Here is a 19,664-nt window from a genome sequence, read left to right on the forward strand (position 1 = left end):
AGGGGTCCTGCTGCTCTGGTTCCTGTCCACTGACCTCCATCCCCTCACCATCATCTCCATCGCCCCATGAGTACTTCCTACACCAACTTCTCTTTCTGCATCCCCAGCTTGCCCTCTTCCTCATCCCCTTGTCCTGCCAGTTCATGACACTGCCTTCCATCAGCAGAAAGGCTAGCATAGCATACAATCCACATTGAGCAGGCCTGAGGAACCTTTAGCCCTCCAGATGTTACTGGACCTCTCATCAGTCCCAACCAGCATGGACAAGGGGGGTTGAGAATGGGAGTTGGAGTCCAACAACATCTGCAGGGCAAAGGGTCCTTCAGTCCTGACACAGAATCACTTACCCTTTCCATGGTTCTTCACAGGCAGAGCAAAGAGGGGGGAAAGCTGAGCAAAGAGAACAATCCATCTTTGTCATGGCCCATGTATTAATTATCTTCATCTTTCATGTTAGGAAAGTGCCCAATCTTGGTTATATATTTTCAGTTGTACAAAACAAACTTAATTTGGATTAATCATCATTTATTAATGCATAAATAAGATTGCTGCAGCCAATGTTTTGCTATTAAATTGAGGAAAGACTATTTGCTACATTAACAAGAACATTAGCTAATAAAAACCATATTTAAAGCTATCATAATATTTCTTTATTTGCATAGAAAAATGACATAATAAAAGATAATTAGCAGCATGTGCACCAGTTCTACTACTCAATTTCCTCAGTTTAGATAATTAATTATCGCAGAGAAATGCATCATTACGGCTAATTTTAGAAAATCCAGCAGCTGCAAGGTCATAGTGGTAACAATTTCAATGTGTAATTGGGGGAAAAACATGAAAGCAAGTCACATAATCTTTTATTAGATAATAATAATGAATCAGGCCCACATATGTAGTGAACACTTTAAAGAGAGAAAACGAATGCCATAGTTTAGCAATGTTAGGAAAATAATCCTCAGTCATGAAAGTTAACAGGTTTTTCTCTGCATTGGTTCTACCAATGGAAAAAGATAGCCATTGTGTTACCCATAAACATTTAGAACTGCTTGTTGGCCTAACATTTGTGGGTCAGCAACATGCTAAAGAGGGGTGGCACCCAGTTCGACTTCACAGTTGTCAAAATAGAGGTTTCATATGGGACCTGACATAACCAGAGGTACCACTGTATATTGTTTAGTTCTTATGGAGTAAATCTATTTCCAGTTACACCCAGGAGGCTAAGTCAGGATTTCACCGATGACCCTATACACGGGCAAGGACAATGAAGAAGAAGAGTTTGGATTTGATATCCCACTTTATCACTACCCGAAGGAGACTCAAAGCAGCTAACATTCTCCTTTCCCTTCCTCTCCCACAACAAGCACTCTGTGAGGTGAGTGGGGCTGAGAGACTTCAAAGAAGTGTGACTGGCCCAAGGTCACCCAGCAGCTGCATGTGGAGGAGCGGAGACGCGAACCCGGTTCCCCAGATTACGAGACTACCACTCTTAACCACTACACCACAAAGTTGCACTGTTGTAGGAAAGCTCTGCTAGCTTAGCACTACTGCTTCACTAGCAGGTATCCACTATCTGTTGACCACTGGCTGTGCAAGGGGGGAAACTGGCTGGAGCAGGGATGAGTGGAAGTTAGTTCAGAGCCTGTGCTGCCTCAGTGGTTGGTCCTGAGGTAATTTGATGTGATATTAGTGGTCACAGAGGCTAAAACACTCTCACTGAAGCTGGCACAGAGACCCAAATGACTCCCCTCTCACTTTCTTCCCCACAACTAGGGTGGGCAAAGCTTGCCAGTTTCAGTTTTTGACATTCTTAAGTTCAGTTTCTCACATTTCCACATCAGTTGGTGAATTCTTTTAAAGAATCCTCATGAAAACCACCCCCATTTTACTGCAAATTTATCCTAATATACACATTTGTATCCAATTTTCTCTAACATACACATATTTGCAGAATAATTTCCCCTAGTATAACACTTGTTTATGCTATTTTTCTAATAATTGCATTTTTATGCAAATGTTATGCCAGTAAAAGCATTTTTTGCACACATTATTTTGCTGGAGAACTGCATTACAAAATTAAGAGAAGTGCAAATTTAAAAGAATTGCTGTGTTTTGGTACATGTATTGGAAACTGTAGTTTGCTAAGTGTTCTGGGAAGTGTAGCTCATAGGTAAACTACAACTCCCAGGATTCTTCAGAGGAGGGAAGTGTGATTAAAATATGTACACAGCAGCCTAAATCTATTCTGTTGAAAGCCACTCAGAGTGACTGGGGAAACCCAGCCAGATGGGCGGGGTAAGAATATTATTATAATTATTATTATTATTACTACTACTACTACTACTACTACTATTACTATTATTATTAATGATGGCTCCAATATGGAAATATAGATCCAGTGAAACATTAAAACATCTTCCATATTTATTAATCCAAAATATATTTTAGAATGGAGGCACAGTTATTTGGATTATCCTATTTGACTCTATCTTCCTACAAAGTCTATCAAGTATGCCATTCCTAGCATTGGGTGGTATTCAGCTACTATGTTTTACTCAGAGAGGACCCACTGGAATTAATAAACATAACTAAGTTGAGTCTCTTTGCCTCTGAAGTCGCTATATACTGTAGATATAGAAGCATCTTTGAATACAATACTGCAAAATACAGTATTCAAAATATTAATTCAACCAAATAATATTTAAACTTTGCTATAATATTCTGCTGTAGGAACCACGTGACCGTTGTAAAACCCACAACAAGGATCTCTTTCTGGACTCCACTGTGTAAGCATTACGTGATTTCTGGAGAACCTTGCTATTTCAATTTTGCTCCATTTCCACAGGAGGTAATATGCTAGCGTGCTATTGGGTTAGATGGCTGAAGATATCCCTCTCTCTTAAAGAGGATAAAAGGGGTTTCCTATTGAAATGTGTGTTTTTTAAAAAAAGCAGCAACAGAAACAAAAACAAGTGAGTGAGCAGAGAACTTCAGAGATCTTTTATCTGATTATTGTTGCTAAGCAACAACTTTCTTGGTCTCCATGTGTTCCTGTCACATGATCTCTGTTGCCACGGAAACGACTCCCCTGATATCCATGTGCTCAGCATGTGTATTCCACTTTGCCGCTGGCTCTTGGAGAAAAGAAGGCAGTCATGCGGCATGCAACGAACTGCAGAACGAAGCAGAGAGTGGAGAAGAGCCATTTTCTTGGAAACTGGCTGCCTACACAATCTTTGTTTGGGCAGCCTCCACCTGCACAAGTGGACTGTATTGGTCACCGATTCATCGTGGCTTATGGATATCCTTAGATTGGGATGTGTAGAACCTAACATCATCAGTGCACAAGGCTTTAACACTCAGAGCACTCTTGATGTGGCAGCTCCTACCTCTCCCCCTCCCCTTTCCTTTTGCAGAGAAGAGAACATTCTGGGCAAACACAAACATCCATTAACAGATATGAATGCTTTGCCGGAATGTTCAGCTCTCAATTTTGTCAGAGAGGCATCGTGTCCTTCTTATATGAAGGTGTAATTAGAGATGGGATTTCCTATGTGATTGGTTATGTAAACAAAGCTACAGAATCAGGGCTTTCCATATGTATACAAACAGTGGTTTACATGCATGCAGGATAATCACCCGAGGCCACCACAACACAGACTGACAATTGTTTTATGCAATATATTATACAAAGATAACATATGTTACAAAGACAAATAACGAATTTCTACAGCAGAGCTGTGCAACAGCTTTGGCTCCTTTCAGATTTAAAGAATTTGAAGCCCCAAACTCACAGTGCTGGTATTAACCAAATCTCAAGAGGGTGAGCATTGCACAGCATTGCCTTGGTGGAAAAGGTCCTTTCACAAGTTAAGGTAAAGGTAACGGGACTCCTGACCGTTAGGTCCAGTCGCGGATGACTCTGGGGTGGCAGCGCTCATCTCGATTTACTGGCCAAGGGAGCCGGCGTACAGCTTGCGGGTCATGTGGCCGACATGACTAAGCCACTTCTGGCGAACCAGAGCAGCACACAGAAACACCATTTACCTTCCCGCCAGAGCAATACCTATTTATCTACTTGCACTTTGACGTGTTTTCGAACTGCTAGGATGGCAGGAGCAGGGACCAAGCAACAGGAGCTCACCCCGACGAGGGGATTTGAACTACCAACTTTCTGATCGGCAAGCCCTAGGCTCTGTGGTTAAACCCACAGCACCACCCATGTCCCAGTCACCCCATAGTTACCACATAGCAAATCCATGCTTATGTGGAATCACTATGCATAACCAAAGCAATAGAATTTAGTTGCAATAAAAGCAGTTGAGGAAAAATAGAAGGGTAGTAATTAGTGAGGGTGGGTTGGGAAAACTGAAGGCTTGAGTGAGAATATTAAACAATTAGCAAACTCTAAAATGTTTATTAAAAGAAAGTTCAGGAAATATTGTGAGGCTCTTGCGGAATTAGAACAGAAAGAGCAACAAAAGTTACAGCTAAAAGATGCAAGCAGCATGAACATAAGGATGACATAGTTAAGGTCAAAGGAAGAAATGAGATCTGTTATCCAGAAAATATAATTTTAAGGAATATTCAGGAAGATTATGTTATAATCAGTAATCTCATATGGATTTCTATTTGGACATATGGATTGCTTATATAAATACAGTGGTACCTCGGGTTACAAACACTTCAGGTTACAAACTCCGCTAACCTGGAAGTAGTACCTTGGGCTGAGAACTTTTCCTCAGAATATGAACGGAAATCATGCGCCGGCGATGGGGCGGCAGCGGGAAGCCCCATTAGCAAAAGTGCATCTCAGGTTAAGAACAGTTTCAGGTTAAGAATGGACCTCTGGAACGAATTAAGTTCTTAACCCGAGGTACCACTGTATATATGTTTCAATAAGGATTGATGGATTATTCATATTGCTACTGTGACCTGCCATTCTTTACTTCATATATATATGGGGGGATGTAGTGTCTCTGGAAAATCTGCATGCAACTGGAAAATCTGCATGCAGTTTTGCTGGTGTCAGATAGTAACTTATAAAAGCTTTATGCATAATGTAAATTAGAGGATATTTTTGCAAGTCCGTTTCCAAGTATCCAATTATATTTCTCTTGGTGTCTCACCCCCATTTTAGCTGGTATTTATTTGTTATAGTTTGGGTGGTAATAAGTATTTGGACAAGCAGCTAATTCAATTGTTCAGTAGATACTATTAGTTCAAAATCTGCACAGTCTCTCAGCAAATGGTGCACTATTGGTTGTGTTTTTAATTTGTGGGAATTGAGAAAAATAAGTTCTGTGTGATCGAATAATTAATTTTTTAAAAAAGCATTTGATTCAACCATGGTCCACTCAAGGTTTAGTATTTCCCAAAAGCTCTTTCTTTCCATTTCAGCATTGTAATATATTGTCGTGAGAGATGATAAACCAGGGCTAAATTGACTTTTAAATCTTTGCCATATAGTAAATACATTTCCCTAGCAGGGATATATTTTAATCTTAGTAAGATCTTATTGGCTTCAGTGACAGAAAGTGTTCTTAATATGCTGACAAATCTTTTTGCTCAAGATTAATTGTTGTGTCTTTTCATACCAAAATTTCAAAAGTGATGGCACGGCCACTTTTAATTCTATGTAACATAAGGAAATGGAAGGCAGCCTGTGAAAGCTTATTGGCACAGTGTTTTGGCTGTGATCCTGGGCTGTTTCAATTCCACAAAAAAATCTAACATAAACTTTTGCCAGTTTGAAAGCAAAGTGTTCACTACTTTTAAAGGAATGTTTGAAAATAAAAGGAGAGATTTGGGGCTGCATCCACTTTTTTTATATCATTATTTACCTCATTCATAAGTTTATCATGGTGAAATATAACCATATCTTTCAAATTCTGAGTTACTCAGATCCATTGATGTTTAATGAGACAGCCTTTCCAGGGGATAGTGTGTTTTTCGGCTATATTATCCTTAGCCTTCCTGGCAAGTGGGTCATTGTTGCTTACAGAGAGGAAGAGTGAAGCGGCAGCTGGGAGGTTGGCACAGTGCAAATACACTGGCAGGAACACCAGATTGGCTCTGCCAGTGTGTTTGCACCATGCCAACTTCCCCATTGCCTCACTGTCCTGTTTTAGGTCCTGCCCAGGCTGGGCAAGGCCCTCAAGCCACCCACAGACTGGGCACACAGCTAGCAGTTCAGGCAAGGGCACAGACAAAGACAAGGTCAAGAGGCAGTCCTGGTGCCTGGTGATGCAATGGCCGTAGTTCAAGTGAGTGCACAGGCTTGGAAGACATTATTCCAGTCTTGTTTTGAGGCTTCTAAGCCAATAGCTGCCGAATCCTACCCAGAGCTTAGCTGAAGCCCCTTAGAGGTTTATGCAGAAGGTTCTCCTTGTGAGGACTTGCACTTTACTCACTAGGAGTCTTCCTTTGTAACTGAACACTTATCCTGACTTTAAGGATATTGATTTGCCTCTTAAGATGCTGGGACTTGGGGTTTGTTTTGCCTCTACTTCAGAGGCCAAGCTTTGTTTCTGCCAGTCTCTCCCAAGGGTCCTGGGTCCTGCTTGAATATTGTTCTGGGTTGTTCCTGAGAGCTGCCAGACTCTGGGGGTTCTAGAGCATGTATCTTTAACCTTTTCAGACCCCAGTACCTACATAAAATGAAGCTAAGCACTAAGGAATAGGAATAGTAATTTATTTATATGCCACCCATCTGACTGAGTTGTCCCAGCTACTCTAAGTGGCTTCCAACAAAATATTAAAAACACAATAAAACATCAAACATTTAAAATTTTCCTAAATAGGGTTGCCTTCAGATGTCTTCTAAAAGTCAGATAGTTGTTTATTTCCTTGACATCTGATGGGAGGGCATTGCAGAGGGCAGGCACCACTACCGAGAAGGCACTCTGACTGGTTCCCTGTAACCTCACTTCTCGCAATGAGGGCACCGCCAGAAGGCCCTCAGAGCTGGATCTCAGTGTCCAGGCAGAACAATGTGGGTAGAGATGCTCCTTCAGGTATACAAGGCCAAAGCACCCTATGTACAGGTATATATAACAGCACCATCTAGTGGGTATGTTGTAGCTTATATGATAATAGCTTTCTACTATGATTCCAGAAAATGTAATTATCTAGATACTTTGGGTTGTGAACTTTGCATATAGTACATGGAAACTGAACCAGACTAGGAAGAGTAATTTAATAGGTCTTGTGGAGCCCAACCTGAATCACAATTCCAAGACAGGAATAAACATGGTTATTAATAGAATGGATGGTACTACTTCAAATTTCAGGGTGGAGGATCACATTTTTAAATGTTCCCTATGTAATATATATGTGTAAGTAGAAAACAGACAGCAGAATCCTAATCAAATCGTTCTCCCTGATGTTTTAGTTTTTGCTTGCAGAGGTTTTTGTTTTGTTTTTGATGTGGGGAACACTGAAAAATGTGTCTTTACATCTACAATATGTACTGGTACAATTCACTCTAACACTTACTTCTTATTACCTTACGCTCATTGCAGCTCTATGCATAAGTAGGGTGGGACTTAAGCCATAGAAGCCTCTGAGTTCATAATTCATGCTTTCTGCGCTGCCAACATTAACAGATGTGAGCCCCGCACAACTGCACCCGCCATGAGATTGCCCGCAAACACAATTTCTGCCGAACTTGAAGACTCATACCCATCTGAATTGCTTCAACCAAGAATAATATTCACATTTTCCTCCAGCTAAGCAAACAGCTAAAATGTTATTAAGTAAATTAGTGTAAGTCTTGCTCAATTAAACCACACAATTAAACCACCGGCACATTGGCTGTGTCTAAATTTATATTAAATATTATTCAGAGGAGCCAGATGGTACCTGCTGCAAGCAGTCATGCAGCTTCTAGAGCCCAGGAAACTACCCTGGAGAGAAAGCTTAACAGAAGTACAGAAAAGTTCTGTTCTTCCAGGTTTTCTGAATGAAATAAATTAAGCTGCTTTGGTATGGAGCTTGATTAACCATACTTCAGAGCAAAGCCCCATCACAAGTGCCCTGTAAGTCAGTGGTAGAACATAAACTCAAGTTTAATTCCTGGTATCTCCAGTAGGACTGGGAAAGGCCTCATCTTAATCCTTGGAGAGCATCTGCTAGTTCATGCTGAGTTAGATGGACTAAGGGCGTTACTTGGTCCAAGGCAGCTTCCTAGATTTGGATTAGATAGCTTGATTCTTTCTTGTGGGCCATATTATATGGAGTCAGACCATTAATCAATGTGTCTATCTGTGCAGTGCCTTGCAGCTAAATTTGTTCCCTAGGCAGAACACCAAACATAGGGTTGGAAACGTCAACCATATGTGAGTAGACTACAGATGCACTGGGAGTAAAACGAACAAAAGAAAAAGGAGAGGGTGCAGGGTAGGAGAGGCCCTCAACCAAAGACTAATACTCCCAGGCCACACAGCAGACAACAGTATGTAACTGAATCCTCGGCTAACATACACTGAGAGTCGGGCTGATGGCAAGTAAGGGACTTCAGCCTGGGAAATATGGGAGGATTGGTCTCAGGGCACTTCAAGGTGAAAGGATCTGCCCATGCACTTTGGAGGACTAATGGGGTGAAATTGCTTTCAGGGGACACCCTCAGAACAATCACCTTCTTCTGTGTCCCCAACTTAGAATAAAAAGCAACAACTTCTAAATAATAAAATTCCATTCAAAACAGCTGCAGCAACACGACAAGAACAACCACATCTGGTGAGGCCTTTTTTGACTACCAGGTTTTCAGGGATAGGGATTTGCGAGAGGGTCTTTTCTGCAGTGGCATCTAGAATGTGAAACCCCCTGCCTCAGGAAGTTCATTTGGAACATTCTTTGCTAGTGTCCTGCTGGTGAGTAACAAGTGTTTATTCTGCCTGGCATTCATTGTATTACTGTTGTCTCCTCTGTGCTCTTATCTGCTACTTTTCTGTTTAATTGGTTTCGCTTAATTCTCTTTGTAGTTTGATTTCTAAACATTAATTAGTGTTATGGTTATATAGGTCACCTTGAGCACTGCCTTGTGGAATTGGAAAGATGGGGTGTAAATCCTCAAACCAAACAACCAGTCAACAAAGATGATGATAATAACAACAACAACAACAACAACAACAACCAACCTTCAGCTGTGCCAGACTAATTGAAGTCCTTTAAAAAAAAAGGCATCTTAACTCCCCCTTCTGGTTAACTGCCTAGATGGAATTTCTTATGGATGGAGTAATTGCCATGGGAGGCCTCATCTGGTTGCAGTGGTACCTCTGGTTAAGAACTTAATTCTTTCCGGAGGTCTGTTCTTAACCTGAAACCATTCTTAACCTGAGGTACCACTTTAGCTAATGGGGCCTCCCGCTGCCACCGTGCGATTTCTGTTCTCATCCTGAGGTAAAGTTCTTAACCCGAGGTACTACTTCCGCGTGGAGTCTGTAACCTGAAGCGTTTGTAACCCGAGGTTCCACTGCACCAGCAATGGGGCCATGCTGCTGGCACTGCCTTGGCATTAGGCATCACACATGCCCATGTGTTGCCATTATCTATCTGCAGGAGGAAAGTCTACATGTCAGCAAGAGACCTACCAGTAGATCCCAATCTATCTTCTGCCAGCCACTGTTTTAAAAGGCTAAAACCAGCAATTTGAATTGAGCCTGGGGAGATACTTCTGTTGTTTATTGGCTGTGATGTAGCTGCTATTCCAAATTGCAGTTGCTTTGCTAGCTGGTACTCAGCTACAGTAAGATGTAGTCAACCCAATATTAACGATAATAGACCCAGACTTTAAAATATTGCCTACAACCCACTATGTTTCATTTATTGATAAAATGCTCTAGGTACTGACCTGAAACTGCCTGTCTTTTTAGACCAGGCCCTGTTTGAATGCCAGGAAAATGCAATTGTCTCCCAAACAGAGGAAATTCTTTAAGAAAAGATTCCTCCCCGCCCCTCTTCACTCATCCATGTATAGATCTTCCAGCTGAAGGTAATGAATCTGATTTAAAAAATGGTCTGTGAAAACTTATGTCATAATTACATCGACAACATCCAGTGTTACTCATTCTCAGAGTAGATCCATGGAAATCAATGGACCAAAAATCCATTGATTTCAATGATCTACACTGGGGGTGACTAATGTTGACTATCATCCTCTGTCTTTAAGTTAATTTAAGATGTTTTTGATGCAATGAATGAGCAACCATTTGCAGGATATTTGCTCTGCTATAAACTGATCAGCTTAATGCTTTCTTGCCCAGAAAAAACATTTTGCACTGTAATGCCATGCTTCTTGGGCTTTCATAATTTTCTACATTATGACCAACTATCCTCTGAAGCAATTGTTTGTCAATATGGGTCACTTTTGTGGGATATCCCACCCTCCCCTCAAGTCCAATATATCTTAGAAAGTATTTGCATCCCTTCAACCTTCTGACCATTGGATTGTGCTGGTGAGTTTGGGTACAATTTGGGCATAGCTGAGAATGCCACAGCTCTTGCACAGCAGCAAAACTCCATTGGGACAAATTGCATTTATGCACAGCATTAGATGCTGATTTATAGAAAACAGGGAACTTCAGTGCTCTGCAATATAGGTGCTTGCATACAAATGGTTATTCTGAAATCTGAAAGACTGCTTTTAAGAACACATGCAGAATTTGAATGCATTTGGGCACTAAGATTAATGCCACTTAATGCCTCGGTAGTCATCTGCAAGAGAAAACAGTGGTGTAAACTACAGAGATATACTCTTAATGTCTTTGTGCACAGTTTTGTTTTGTTTTTTTAAATCCACACAATAAGTATATCCCAATTATCTTCTTGTTTAAATTGGTATAACTTCTTCTTGTTTCTAACACCTAATAGAATTTAATTGCACCTGCCTCTTCACAGAGCAGGTTGTACCTATTTCAAAATAAAACATTAGCAAAGCAGCCATTGATAACCATTGACAGCCAGGGGACTGCAGAGCTGCATAGAACATTTGCAGTGTTAGACGCAAGTCAGGCTAGGTTCATTGGCGGAGGTTTTTTAAAAACAGCAGTTTTAAATTTCCTGGCAAACCTAACCCAGAAACTAGCACAGATATGCAGTGAAGCATTTGTGTGAGTTGTAGCATCCTTCTTCCTAGTCAAGCAAGACAAGCAAATCTGTGAAAGGTTTCAGTGAAAAAAGGGATAGCAGCCAAGGTAACCATACGGGACATTTTTTATTCCTGGTGTAGCAATATAGGTGTGATAAGAGTAATGCTTGCAGTATACAGATATCTTGCCTTGTTACAGACTTTCCCCTTGCACAAGAACCACTTCGGTGCAGTGTGCATTGCAGGAAAAGAGTGTGCTCTATGAAAGCAAGGCTGAAAGAACCACCCATGGTCTTTTGAATCTTGTAGTACGTTGTCAATATTTAATAGCCATATTTAAGGCACCTGGCTTGCATGAGGAAAAACACTTGGAACACAAATGTACAGATGGCCAGGCATGCGAGATCTATGGATTCAAGCAGCACAGCCACACTCCTTTTGACAAAGCTCTTGAATTCATATCACCATTATAGCACTCCTTCTCTGTGTTGTGCTGTTGCCGCGGCTGCTGCATTTAATGGGCATTTAATTGCCATGATTTAAGCTGTGCGCATATGTGCAGCAACATAAAAGATAGAGGGGCTAGGGAAGGAAAGGGGAAGATCCATTGAAGCAGCAACAATCTGGAACAGCGGCTGTGGAAGCCGGCCGGGGAGGGGGGAATGAGACATGGACATTGACATCAAGAGGCTGAGTCTAAACCCTCTCTTACCTGTAGTTTTTCCAGTGTATGGAATGGGTGAAGTTGACCTTAAGAGTGATCTAAAGGTGAATACAGCTGATGCTAGGCAAGGAAAAACCACAAGCATTTAGTGCCATATGGCGGGACTTCATCTCGTATACCTCTAAACCAAATGTACAATACTACCTGCCAACAGCAGCCAAGGACATTTTAACAATTTGATGTTGCTTTGTACAATCAAACAGGCTCTGTAACATGTTCTGCACATGTTCCTCCTGACTTGTGCATGACCTCCCATGTTGGGGCTGTTCCATTAGTTGTTGTTGCTTATGTGTGTGGTTCTTTTTCGGGAAAGCCAACCACAGTGGTGAGCATTTTGGTAGCGCAGTATGAATACAAAGTCAAATCCAGATCTTGGAAAATAGGAGCCTTGAGGTGCATTGAAGGAGAGGGAAATGCCCCACTGAAGTTGAATGTGTATACTTTTACAAGGAAAAAATAATAGATGTGGCTTCTTTGGTCCATGAATACTTGCAAGAGCCCTCCATGTCATGCAAGCAAACTATAGGTCCAAGGCTGAGCTACTTAGATGGAAGGCGAAGCGGCTTTATTTAGAGATTTCTGAGAACATTGCAGTTGTGCTTTTAGAAATGAGAAGCTGTATTCAGCTCTGTTATGTGATAGACTGTGAGCTACATTGATTTGCACTTCTGAGAGCAATTAGCTTGAAAACCGTAAAAATAAAAAGGTGTCTGTACACTTAAGCTTGCTTGTAAACCATCCCTGCATTATTAGTGATAAATTTAACAAAGTGGGACTGCCACAAACTTTTCTCATCTCCCAATTTCTATTTTGAGAGATTTTAAAGACCTGCATTATCCATGAGCTGTGATCAGATTAATTATTCACAGATTTATAGTGATTTAGGGCAACTCCAGCAGCAGCGTTTTGCAAGGGATAGCACATCAGTCATACAAACCCACATGTTCATGGTGTAAATTGATGCTGGTCCAGATGGTTTCACAGGATGGAGAATCACTGCCTTAGCTCAGTGGGCAGCACCACATATGCCTTGCACTCAGGACTCAGGTCTTGTCCTGGGCATCTCCAGGCAGGGCCAGCAAAGCCTCCTCTCTGAAACTCTGGAGAGCTGCTACTGTAGACAGTTATGAGCTAGAACACGCATCCCCAACCTGCGGCCCTCCAGATGTTTTGGCCTACAACTCCCATGATCCCTAGCTAAGAGGGGCAGTGGTCAGGGATGATGGGAATTGTAGTCCAAAACATCTGGAGGGCTGAAGGTTGGGGATGCCTGAGCTAGACCAAATGGTTTGTCTCTACATAAGGCCATTTCCTACGTTGTAACATGTTATATGAATGAGGAAGTCCCTGTTGTGTGTCTTGTCTTTGCTATGAAATCACTTCTTAGATAATCCCTAGCTTTCTGCCTCAGGCCTATTAAGGGGACAGCACACACCTTCCTTTTTAGGTTTTTTAAAAAGAGATTACTAATGTAACTCTACCATATAATAGGATATTATTATGAGCACAGACAGGACAGAAATTGTTATCTGGTTGACCGATCTGAGAACAGGACGCGAGAGTAGATGTGCTTTTGGTTTCAGCCAGCAGGGCTCTGTTGGCCTAGATTCAGCTAACTCAATGTGCTACCAGAAGCCAGAACAAGGGCTCCTGAGAGTGCAAGAGGGCTTCTCCTCCTTCTCTGCCTCTCCCACCTCACCCAAATCCATTCTGGAAGGTCAGGAAAAGCTCGAGAACAATTGGGGAGGGCGGAGGAGTGTGGGGGTTGTCCCATGTGGCAAGCAGAATTGCTTGTGCCGACAGGATGATCAGAAGAGTGCATTGAAGTCTTCCCTATGTTCTTGTATCACATTAAAAAAAGGGGATAGGAAGTTTAAATTCCCAAATGAAATATCTTTGTCTTCCATAATTTCTATGCCACTGCCATTGGTGCCAACAGTAGCATTGGTGCCAACCTGGAAGCACCGTAGACACTAAGCAATTCCCCATTCTCATTTGTATATGAAGGATAACAGGAGAAGGAGCTCACACACTGAAGACCATCAGCTTCATACATAAGAATAATCTTTAAAATTTATTTGACTAATTGTGTTACATTCAAGATCTGATGTGTTTCTTCTAGACAAAGAGTTGGCATAAATACAAACAAGCCTTTGTGCCTTCCCTAAACAAGAGATACTAGAGACAGAGGAACATAGCTTCACATCTTTGTATTTACAGTCTGCCTTTACAACTTAGTGGTAGGAATATTTACAGAAAATACAATAAGAACAAAAAGATCATGTCTTGGCAACATACAGAACTTTATACACAATTGTACATGATTAAGCACATGGTATCTAGCCATCTCCTTCCAAGTACTCCTGCAAAAACCCAGTTGTCTTTCAAAGATGCACTCTATCAATTGTGTAACTATCGCCGTGTTGTACTTCTGTTCACTATTCATGTTGAATTATAGTTCTATAATCCACCTGGGCTAAATATTATGAACACTGCATGACAATTGTATACTTCCCTCCTGGGAAGCGGCTACAGATAATGGGCAGTCCAATCCTCAAGGCACTCCTAACAGCTTATGACCCACTGAAGAAAATAGGGCTGGTACTGAGGACCAGAAGCAAGCTGCGTTTTCTATAGCTGCTTTACAGCTGCTCTCCATACAAAATTGCTACTCTTTCAGACATGATTCCACTCAGCTCCCTCCCCATTTGATTTTTTCTTTACATTTAAAATATATTTGAAGGACCAGCTTAAAGGTGCTTTATATTTCTTAAATGGAAACTATCAAAAAGGTACTAAAACTGACATTTTTGATTTGAAATTGTTGTGAAGATGACTAACTTCCAAGTGTATGGTGCTTTATTAAGAGGACTTGAGTACGACCCTTGTATGTGTTTATGTGGTAAATACTGCAGCCCTAATATTTTATCTCTTCAAGAGACCAGAGTGAAAACAAATAATACATGGTAGTTAAGATACCCAAAGGAAACGGTAATAGGAAACAAGCAACCTAAATGTTAAGAACCAAGCCTGGTCTACAAACTTCGATTCTTTTGATTATCCTGTGCAATGGTATCCAAAACAAAAGTTGGAAATTTAAATGTTATATTGAGTTTTACAAGCCTGATGCCTCAACCTGACCTAAAAAGAACCAATTTTTCAAAGGCAGTCATGTTTAGAGAGCTCTAGACAGAACATTGTATTGCATTTAATTGGTCAGTCAATCGTTCTGCACAGGGGACAGGAAGCTATCAGTGCACTTGGAAGCCTTCTCATTTACACACATACAAAGACAGACAACCAGCATCTGTACCAAAGGACCACATCACACACATTTGGGATAACACAGCGAAAGTGAGCCCTTACACATTTCCATTAATTGCTCAGTGCTGTTTGGAGAAATCACTGCTGTTATTTCCCTCCATAGTATTTTTATTAACAGAATCAAAAGAATTCCTGCATGCAGATTTAGGCCACAACTTCAAGTCCACTTGTGTGCTGTTTAGTACACAATGGAAGAAAAAGTAAGTATAACACAAATGTGGATTCAGAGCAGCATGTCTGCTCAAGAGCAGGGTTTTTTAAAAAAACAAAATAAAATACAGGCTAAGTTAAGGCTGCATCAAACAAATTATAAAGTAAATTCCTGGGGGCAAGAATACACTGGCTTAATAAAAAGGAGTTCCTGGGGGAGGGGAACATTTACAAGCATACGACCCTTATTTTCACAGCAGAGTTTAACAAACTGAAATTTCTTTTACTAAACAGAAGGTTTTTGAACATGAGAGGCTGCAATTAAAAGCAAATTATTTAAACTCTTGAACACCAAACTGGGCCATGCCTCTAACCCAGTTCAAAAGCTGTTGCAGATTTAATACATTTCTGTCCTGTCTGTGTAACTCAAAAGGATGGTTTTGGCAGGTCATTAGTTAAAAGAAACTAATGGCTTCACCCAAAGTACATACATGGTTCAAACCATTGATTTTTATATGCAGTTGCCCAACTGCTCAACCTTTTATTGCACGGCTCTTGTGGTACGCATGCATTGGTTGTGCCATTTAATCCATGGACTAAATGTGACAGATCATCATCTAGATCAGAACAGTATCTAAGAGGGTTCAATTAAGTTTAGTGTTCGTGCACTAGGTTAATACTGGCAAATGTTCAGTACTAAGTAACTGCTATGCAAGTATCAGAACAACCTGCATCCCCACTAGCAGTGCTATTTGCTGTTCCAATTTGTGCATCAATTAAGCAGGACAGCTAAACATGCCAGACTTTGAGAGTGATTTTATGATGCGCCCTTATTTTTCATATGTAGACCTACACCACAAGCTGACAAGACACTAGCATGCTAATTCAATGTAAGCAGCAGGCTCCATTGTTTAATCTTCCCTAAGAAACCAGGAAGCTCTTTAGGGTTTTTAAATGACCACCCTGGCAGCTTTTATGAACAAAAAGTACACCTCTCAGAGGAGTGCTATGTAATAAAATATTTTTGCTATAACCGTTATGAAGCAAGTACTGCCGCAAAGATTAGCTTTAACACACATAGCATCACTGGAAATCCATCAAAAGCGACCAAGTTTCTTTTTGCTAAGCCCTTCGCCAATTGCTCCAGACCTTGCCACTCTGCTTTCTTTGTCATAATTCAACTGCATCAAAAGATATAGGGAATACTGCTGCTGTAGGCCAGTTTCAAAAGAGCTTTTCTTCAGGATCTCAAAGAGTCAAAATATAACTTACTTTTGCACGTTCAATTAATGGACAGTTTGCTTCTTGCCCTCAAGTATCAGATTGCATAGCAACATTGAGAAAGGTAAAGGTTTTAACTAAACGAAAGCTTTCATGTCTATGTCTTTTATGGCTAACACATCAGTTAAAAGTTTTCAAAGTTCCATGCTATGCATACTGGGAACACTGGGTATTTAATAAATAAATAAATAGACAAGTGGTAGTCAACTGTTTTTCAAAGGAAATTCCAATGTTGTATTCAAAAGCAAAAGGGCTGGCATTTACAATCTATGCTATTGTCCCACCTGGGCACAGAAACTGAACAGACCATATTAATTTTAGACATTGAAAAGGCCCTCCAACTTGTGTCTCACTAACACTGGGAGAGTAGTTCTCTTGCTTCAGAAGACTACTGGCCATGTGTTCCATAAGCAAAAATGAACAAATTAAAGCAAAACAAAAATTGTATGGTCAATTGTAAGCCACTTGCATTATTATTAATATTATATATGCTTCTGAAGAATCAAGAGTTAATTTTGCTCTAGAATTTCTCAGCCTTGTTTCAGTACGAGGTTAAGACTTGTAAGGATATTATCCTGGCTCCCCAATGATGAATCTTAAATACTAAGGGGCTGCTATGAAGTGAATCATCTTGATCTTGGGAGTGTTTGCTTCTAAATAGTTATTCTTCACATTTTATCCTTGAACGCGTTCCAGCAACTTCCTGAAATTAGCCAATAGTAAAGCAAAGCGTGCTAATCTGCAAGGCTGATGGTAAAAAAAGAGAAGAGAACCATCAAAAAACCTCAAACGTAAACTGTGTTGGGAACTTAGGGACTTAATTCTTGCTTGCTTAAATATCATACTATATGCCTACTAGGAATCAAATATATTCAAATCAATAGGACTTGTTTCCAAATAAATGTGGACTAGGTTTGTATCTCTTATTTTTGAAAATGTAATTTGACTTTTAAATAGCTATCCAGAAAGTTCTTAAACAAAGCATTATTTTCTGGATTCCCTTTTGGAAAACACAGCCTCCATTTATAAAATGTGCAGGTAGATTTTTAAAAGGTTTTATCAGCTCCAAAGAAGGTTTTATTAAGAAAATGATACTCTGCCTTGCATCCAAGTATCAAGCTCAAGAAAAACCAAGTGATCTAATAATTTATTCTTTAAATCTGCACAGGGTAGCTATTTCTTTCCTCTCCAGTAACATCCAGTAATACAACACACATTAGCCAATGAAGTGGAGGGACACCAGGGAAATTTGAAGCTGCTTGACTTTGTATTACTAGATGTTAAGGGTGGGGACAACATTGCCGGTTGTTTTGGGCAGAAGCCATGCATGTAATATATGGTTCCAGACCGATATCAGTGCAAAGCAAGGATGAAACCATTTAATTTCAAACACTTGTAACAATTATCAGATCATTTCTAGTACACTTTTTAATGACCTTACATTTAACTTGCATGGGTCTTCACTTCCAATGACATTGGACAGCTATGGTGTGCCAAGGTTTGAATAATTCCTTTTTTAAAAAAAGAAACCCACCTCTTTCAGTAAAATGAATGAACGAACTGTGGGACATGAAAAGAAGCATCTATCCCTTTCTGTAAAGAACATTTGCAATTCAGAAATCAGATTTCACAATAGGGTAGTTGTAACTAGTTCTTACATGCAGAGATGGACATACTTTCTGATTGCACCTTTTCCAGGACAAGGATTTCACTTCTTTCTATAAGGGTGGACTGGTCAGATGAGAAATCACATTTTTAGCATTCATAAGATACAGGCGAAATTATGTACTGGTCATAAATACAATTGGGATGAACCACTATACAGGTTTTTCTTTGTCTCAAAGCTGACTTAAATGGACCATCCTTAGCTCAAAGAGCCAACCTTCTTTGCTTCCTCATCCTTTACCAATACCCCAGAGCTTTTATCCTGAACTGGCCAGCAGTAGGTAGAGGGTGCTTGCAACCTACAAAGGTAAAGAAACTTTGAGCAATGGACCCATGGGTACATGCATCTTGGATCTAAAGGAGGAGAATCAGAAATGGAGCCTCCGAGTGGGGCTAAAAATAAATAAATAGGCCTGCATGCAGGTGGGAAAGCAAACCAAACAAGATATAGCACAATAATTTATTGCAATTTCATGGTCTCTGTCTGGAAAAAAATGCACCTGAACCCAACCTGCTATGAAGCCAAGTGGCAAACTTCAGGTGCTAGTTCTTTATGTTCAGAATCTGGCATTTTAGGTCAACAGAGAAAGCTATGAGAAGTGCAGTTAACCCCCCTCTCTCTGCTACACATCCACCACATATTACTAAATAGTGACTGATGGTGAAAGTTTGTCCCTCTGCAGCAGCTGATGGAGTGAAGCTGGTTTTCAGGGAAAGTGCCTATATTGTGTCCTCATTTCTTCATTGCAGCAGAAGCAGAAGTCATGCTCAGGTTGTGGTTTCTTTATACAGGACTTGCAGGGTGGGGAAGGGTCCCCCCCCCCCCATTACCGTAGACACCAAGCTCTGATCTAATTGTTCAGGGAGGATATTGGTCTAAGGATTGCAGTTTTTGAGCCCAGCCTCCTGGAAAAGAGAGGTATAAAACTCTGGCTCCAGCTGTTTGTTCCTGTATTTATTGACAATGTCAGCTATTTTCTGTTTTCGACGGACATGTGGAGGATTGTACGAGTCACTTTCCAGCCGTTTTCTTCGACAAATATTTATTACTGTCTGTCTCACTAAGAAGCCTTAAATGGAAAAAAGAACATGTTAATGCTGCTTACTTCTTCCCCCAGGAAAGTTATTTTTAGGACTTTCTGAGGCTAAAAGGAAAAAGTGTTCTCTGCATCCTCAAGTCAGCGACACTTGTGAGGTTTGGAATCTTCTCATACTTGTCAACTTTACTTAGGAATAAACCTGGTTGAAGAGACTGTCTTGAAACGTAAGTGCCACTCTGCCTTAGTATGAAAAGGCTAGTTCCCTGCCTTCTTGGAAAACACCTTCCCCAACAAGATCAAAGATGGTATATGAACACAGTATCTGAACGTTTGTCATTCATTCAGCCACCCACAAACCGATGCCTTTCGACATGGCTATGGTTGCTGACAA

General features: G+C 40.6%; 1 protein-coding gene across 4 annotated transcripts in view; it reads right to left on the reverse strand.

The window, feature by feature from the left end:
* Positions 1-13,860: 13,860 nt before the first annotated feature.
* The window catches only part of RALGAPB (Ral GTPase activating protein non-catalytic subunit beta), a 56,911-nt gene continuing 51,107 nt past the window's right edge, over positions 13,861-19,664 (reverse strand). For all 4 annotated transcript variants that reach the window (XM_083443962.1, XM_083443961.1, XM_083443960.1 and 1 more), the window contains one exon: positions 13,861-19,303. In XM_083443962.1, coding sequence (XP_083300088.1) covers positions 19,110-19,303 — 194 coding nt within the window. In that variant the 3' untranslated portion in view covers positions 13,861-19,109. The remainder of the gene's footprint in view (positions 19,304-19,664) is intronic.

Source organism: Podarcis tiliguerta (genome assembly GCF_965153285.1).
Source record: "Podarcis tiliguerta genome assembly, chromosome: 6".
Classification (NCBI taxonomy): domain Eukaryota; kingdom Metazoa; phylum Chordata; class Lepidosauria; order Squamata; family Lacertidae; genus Podarcis; species Podarcis tiliguerta.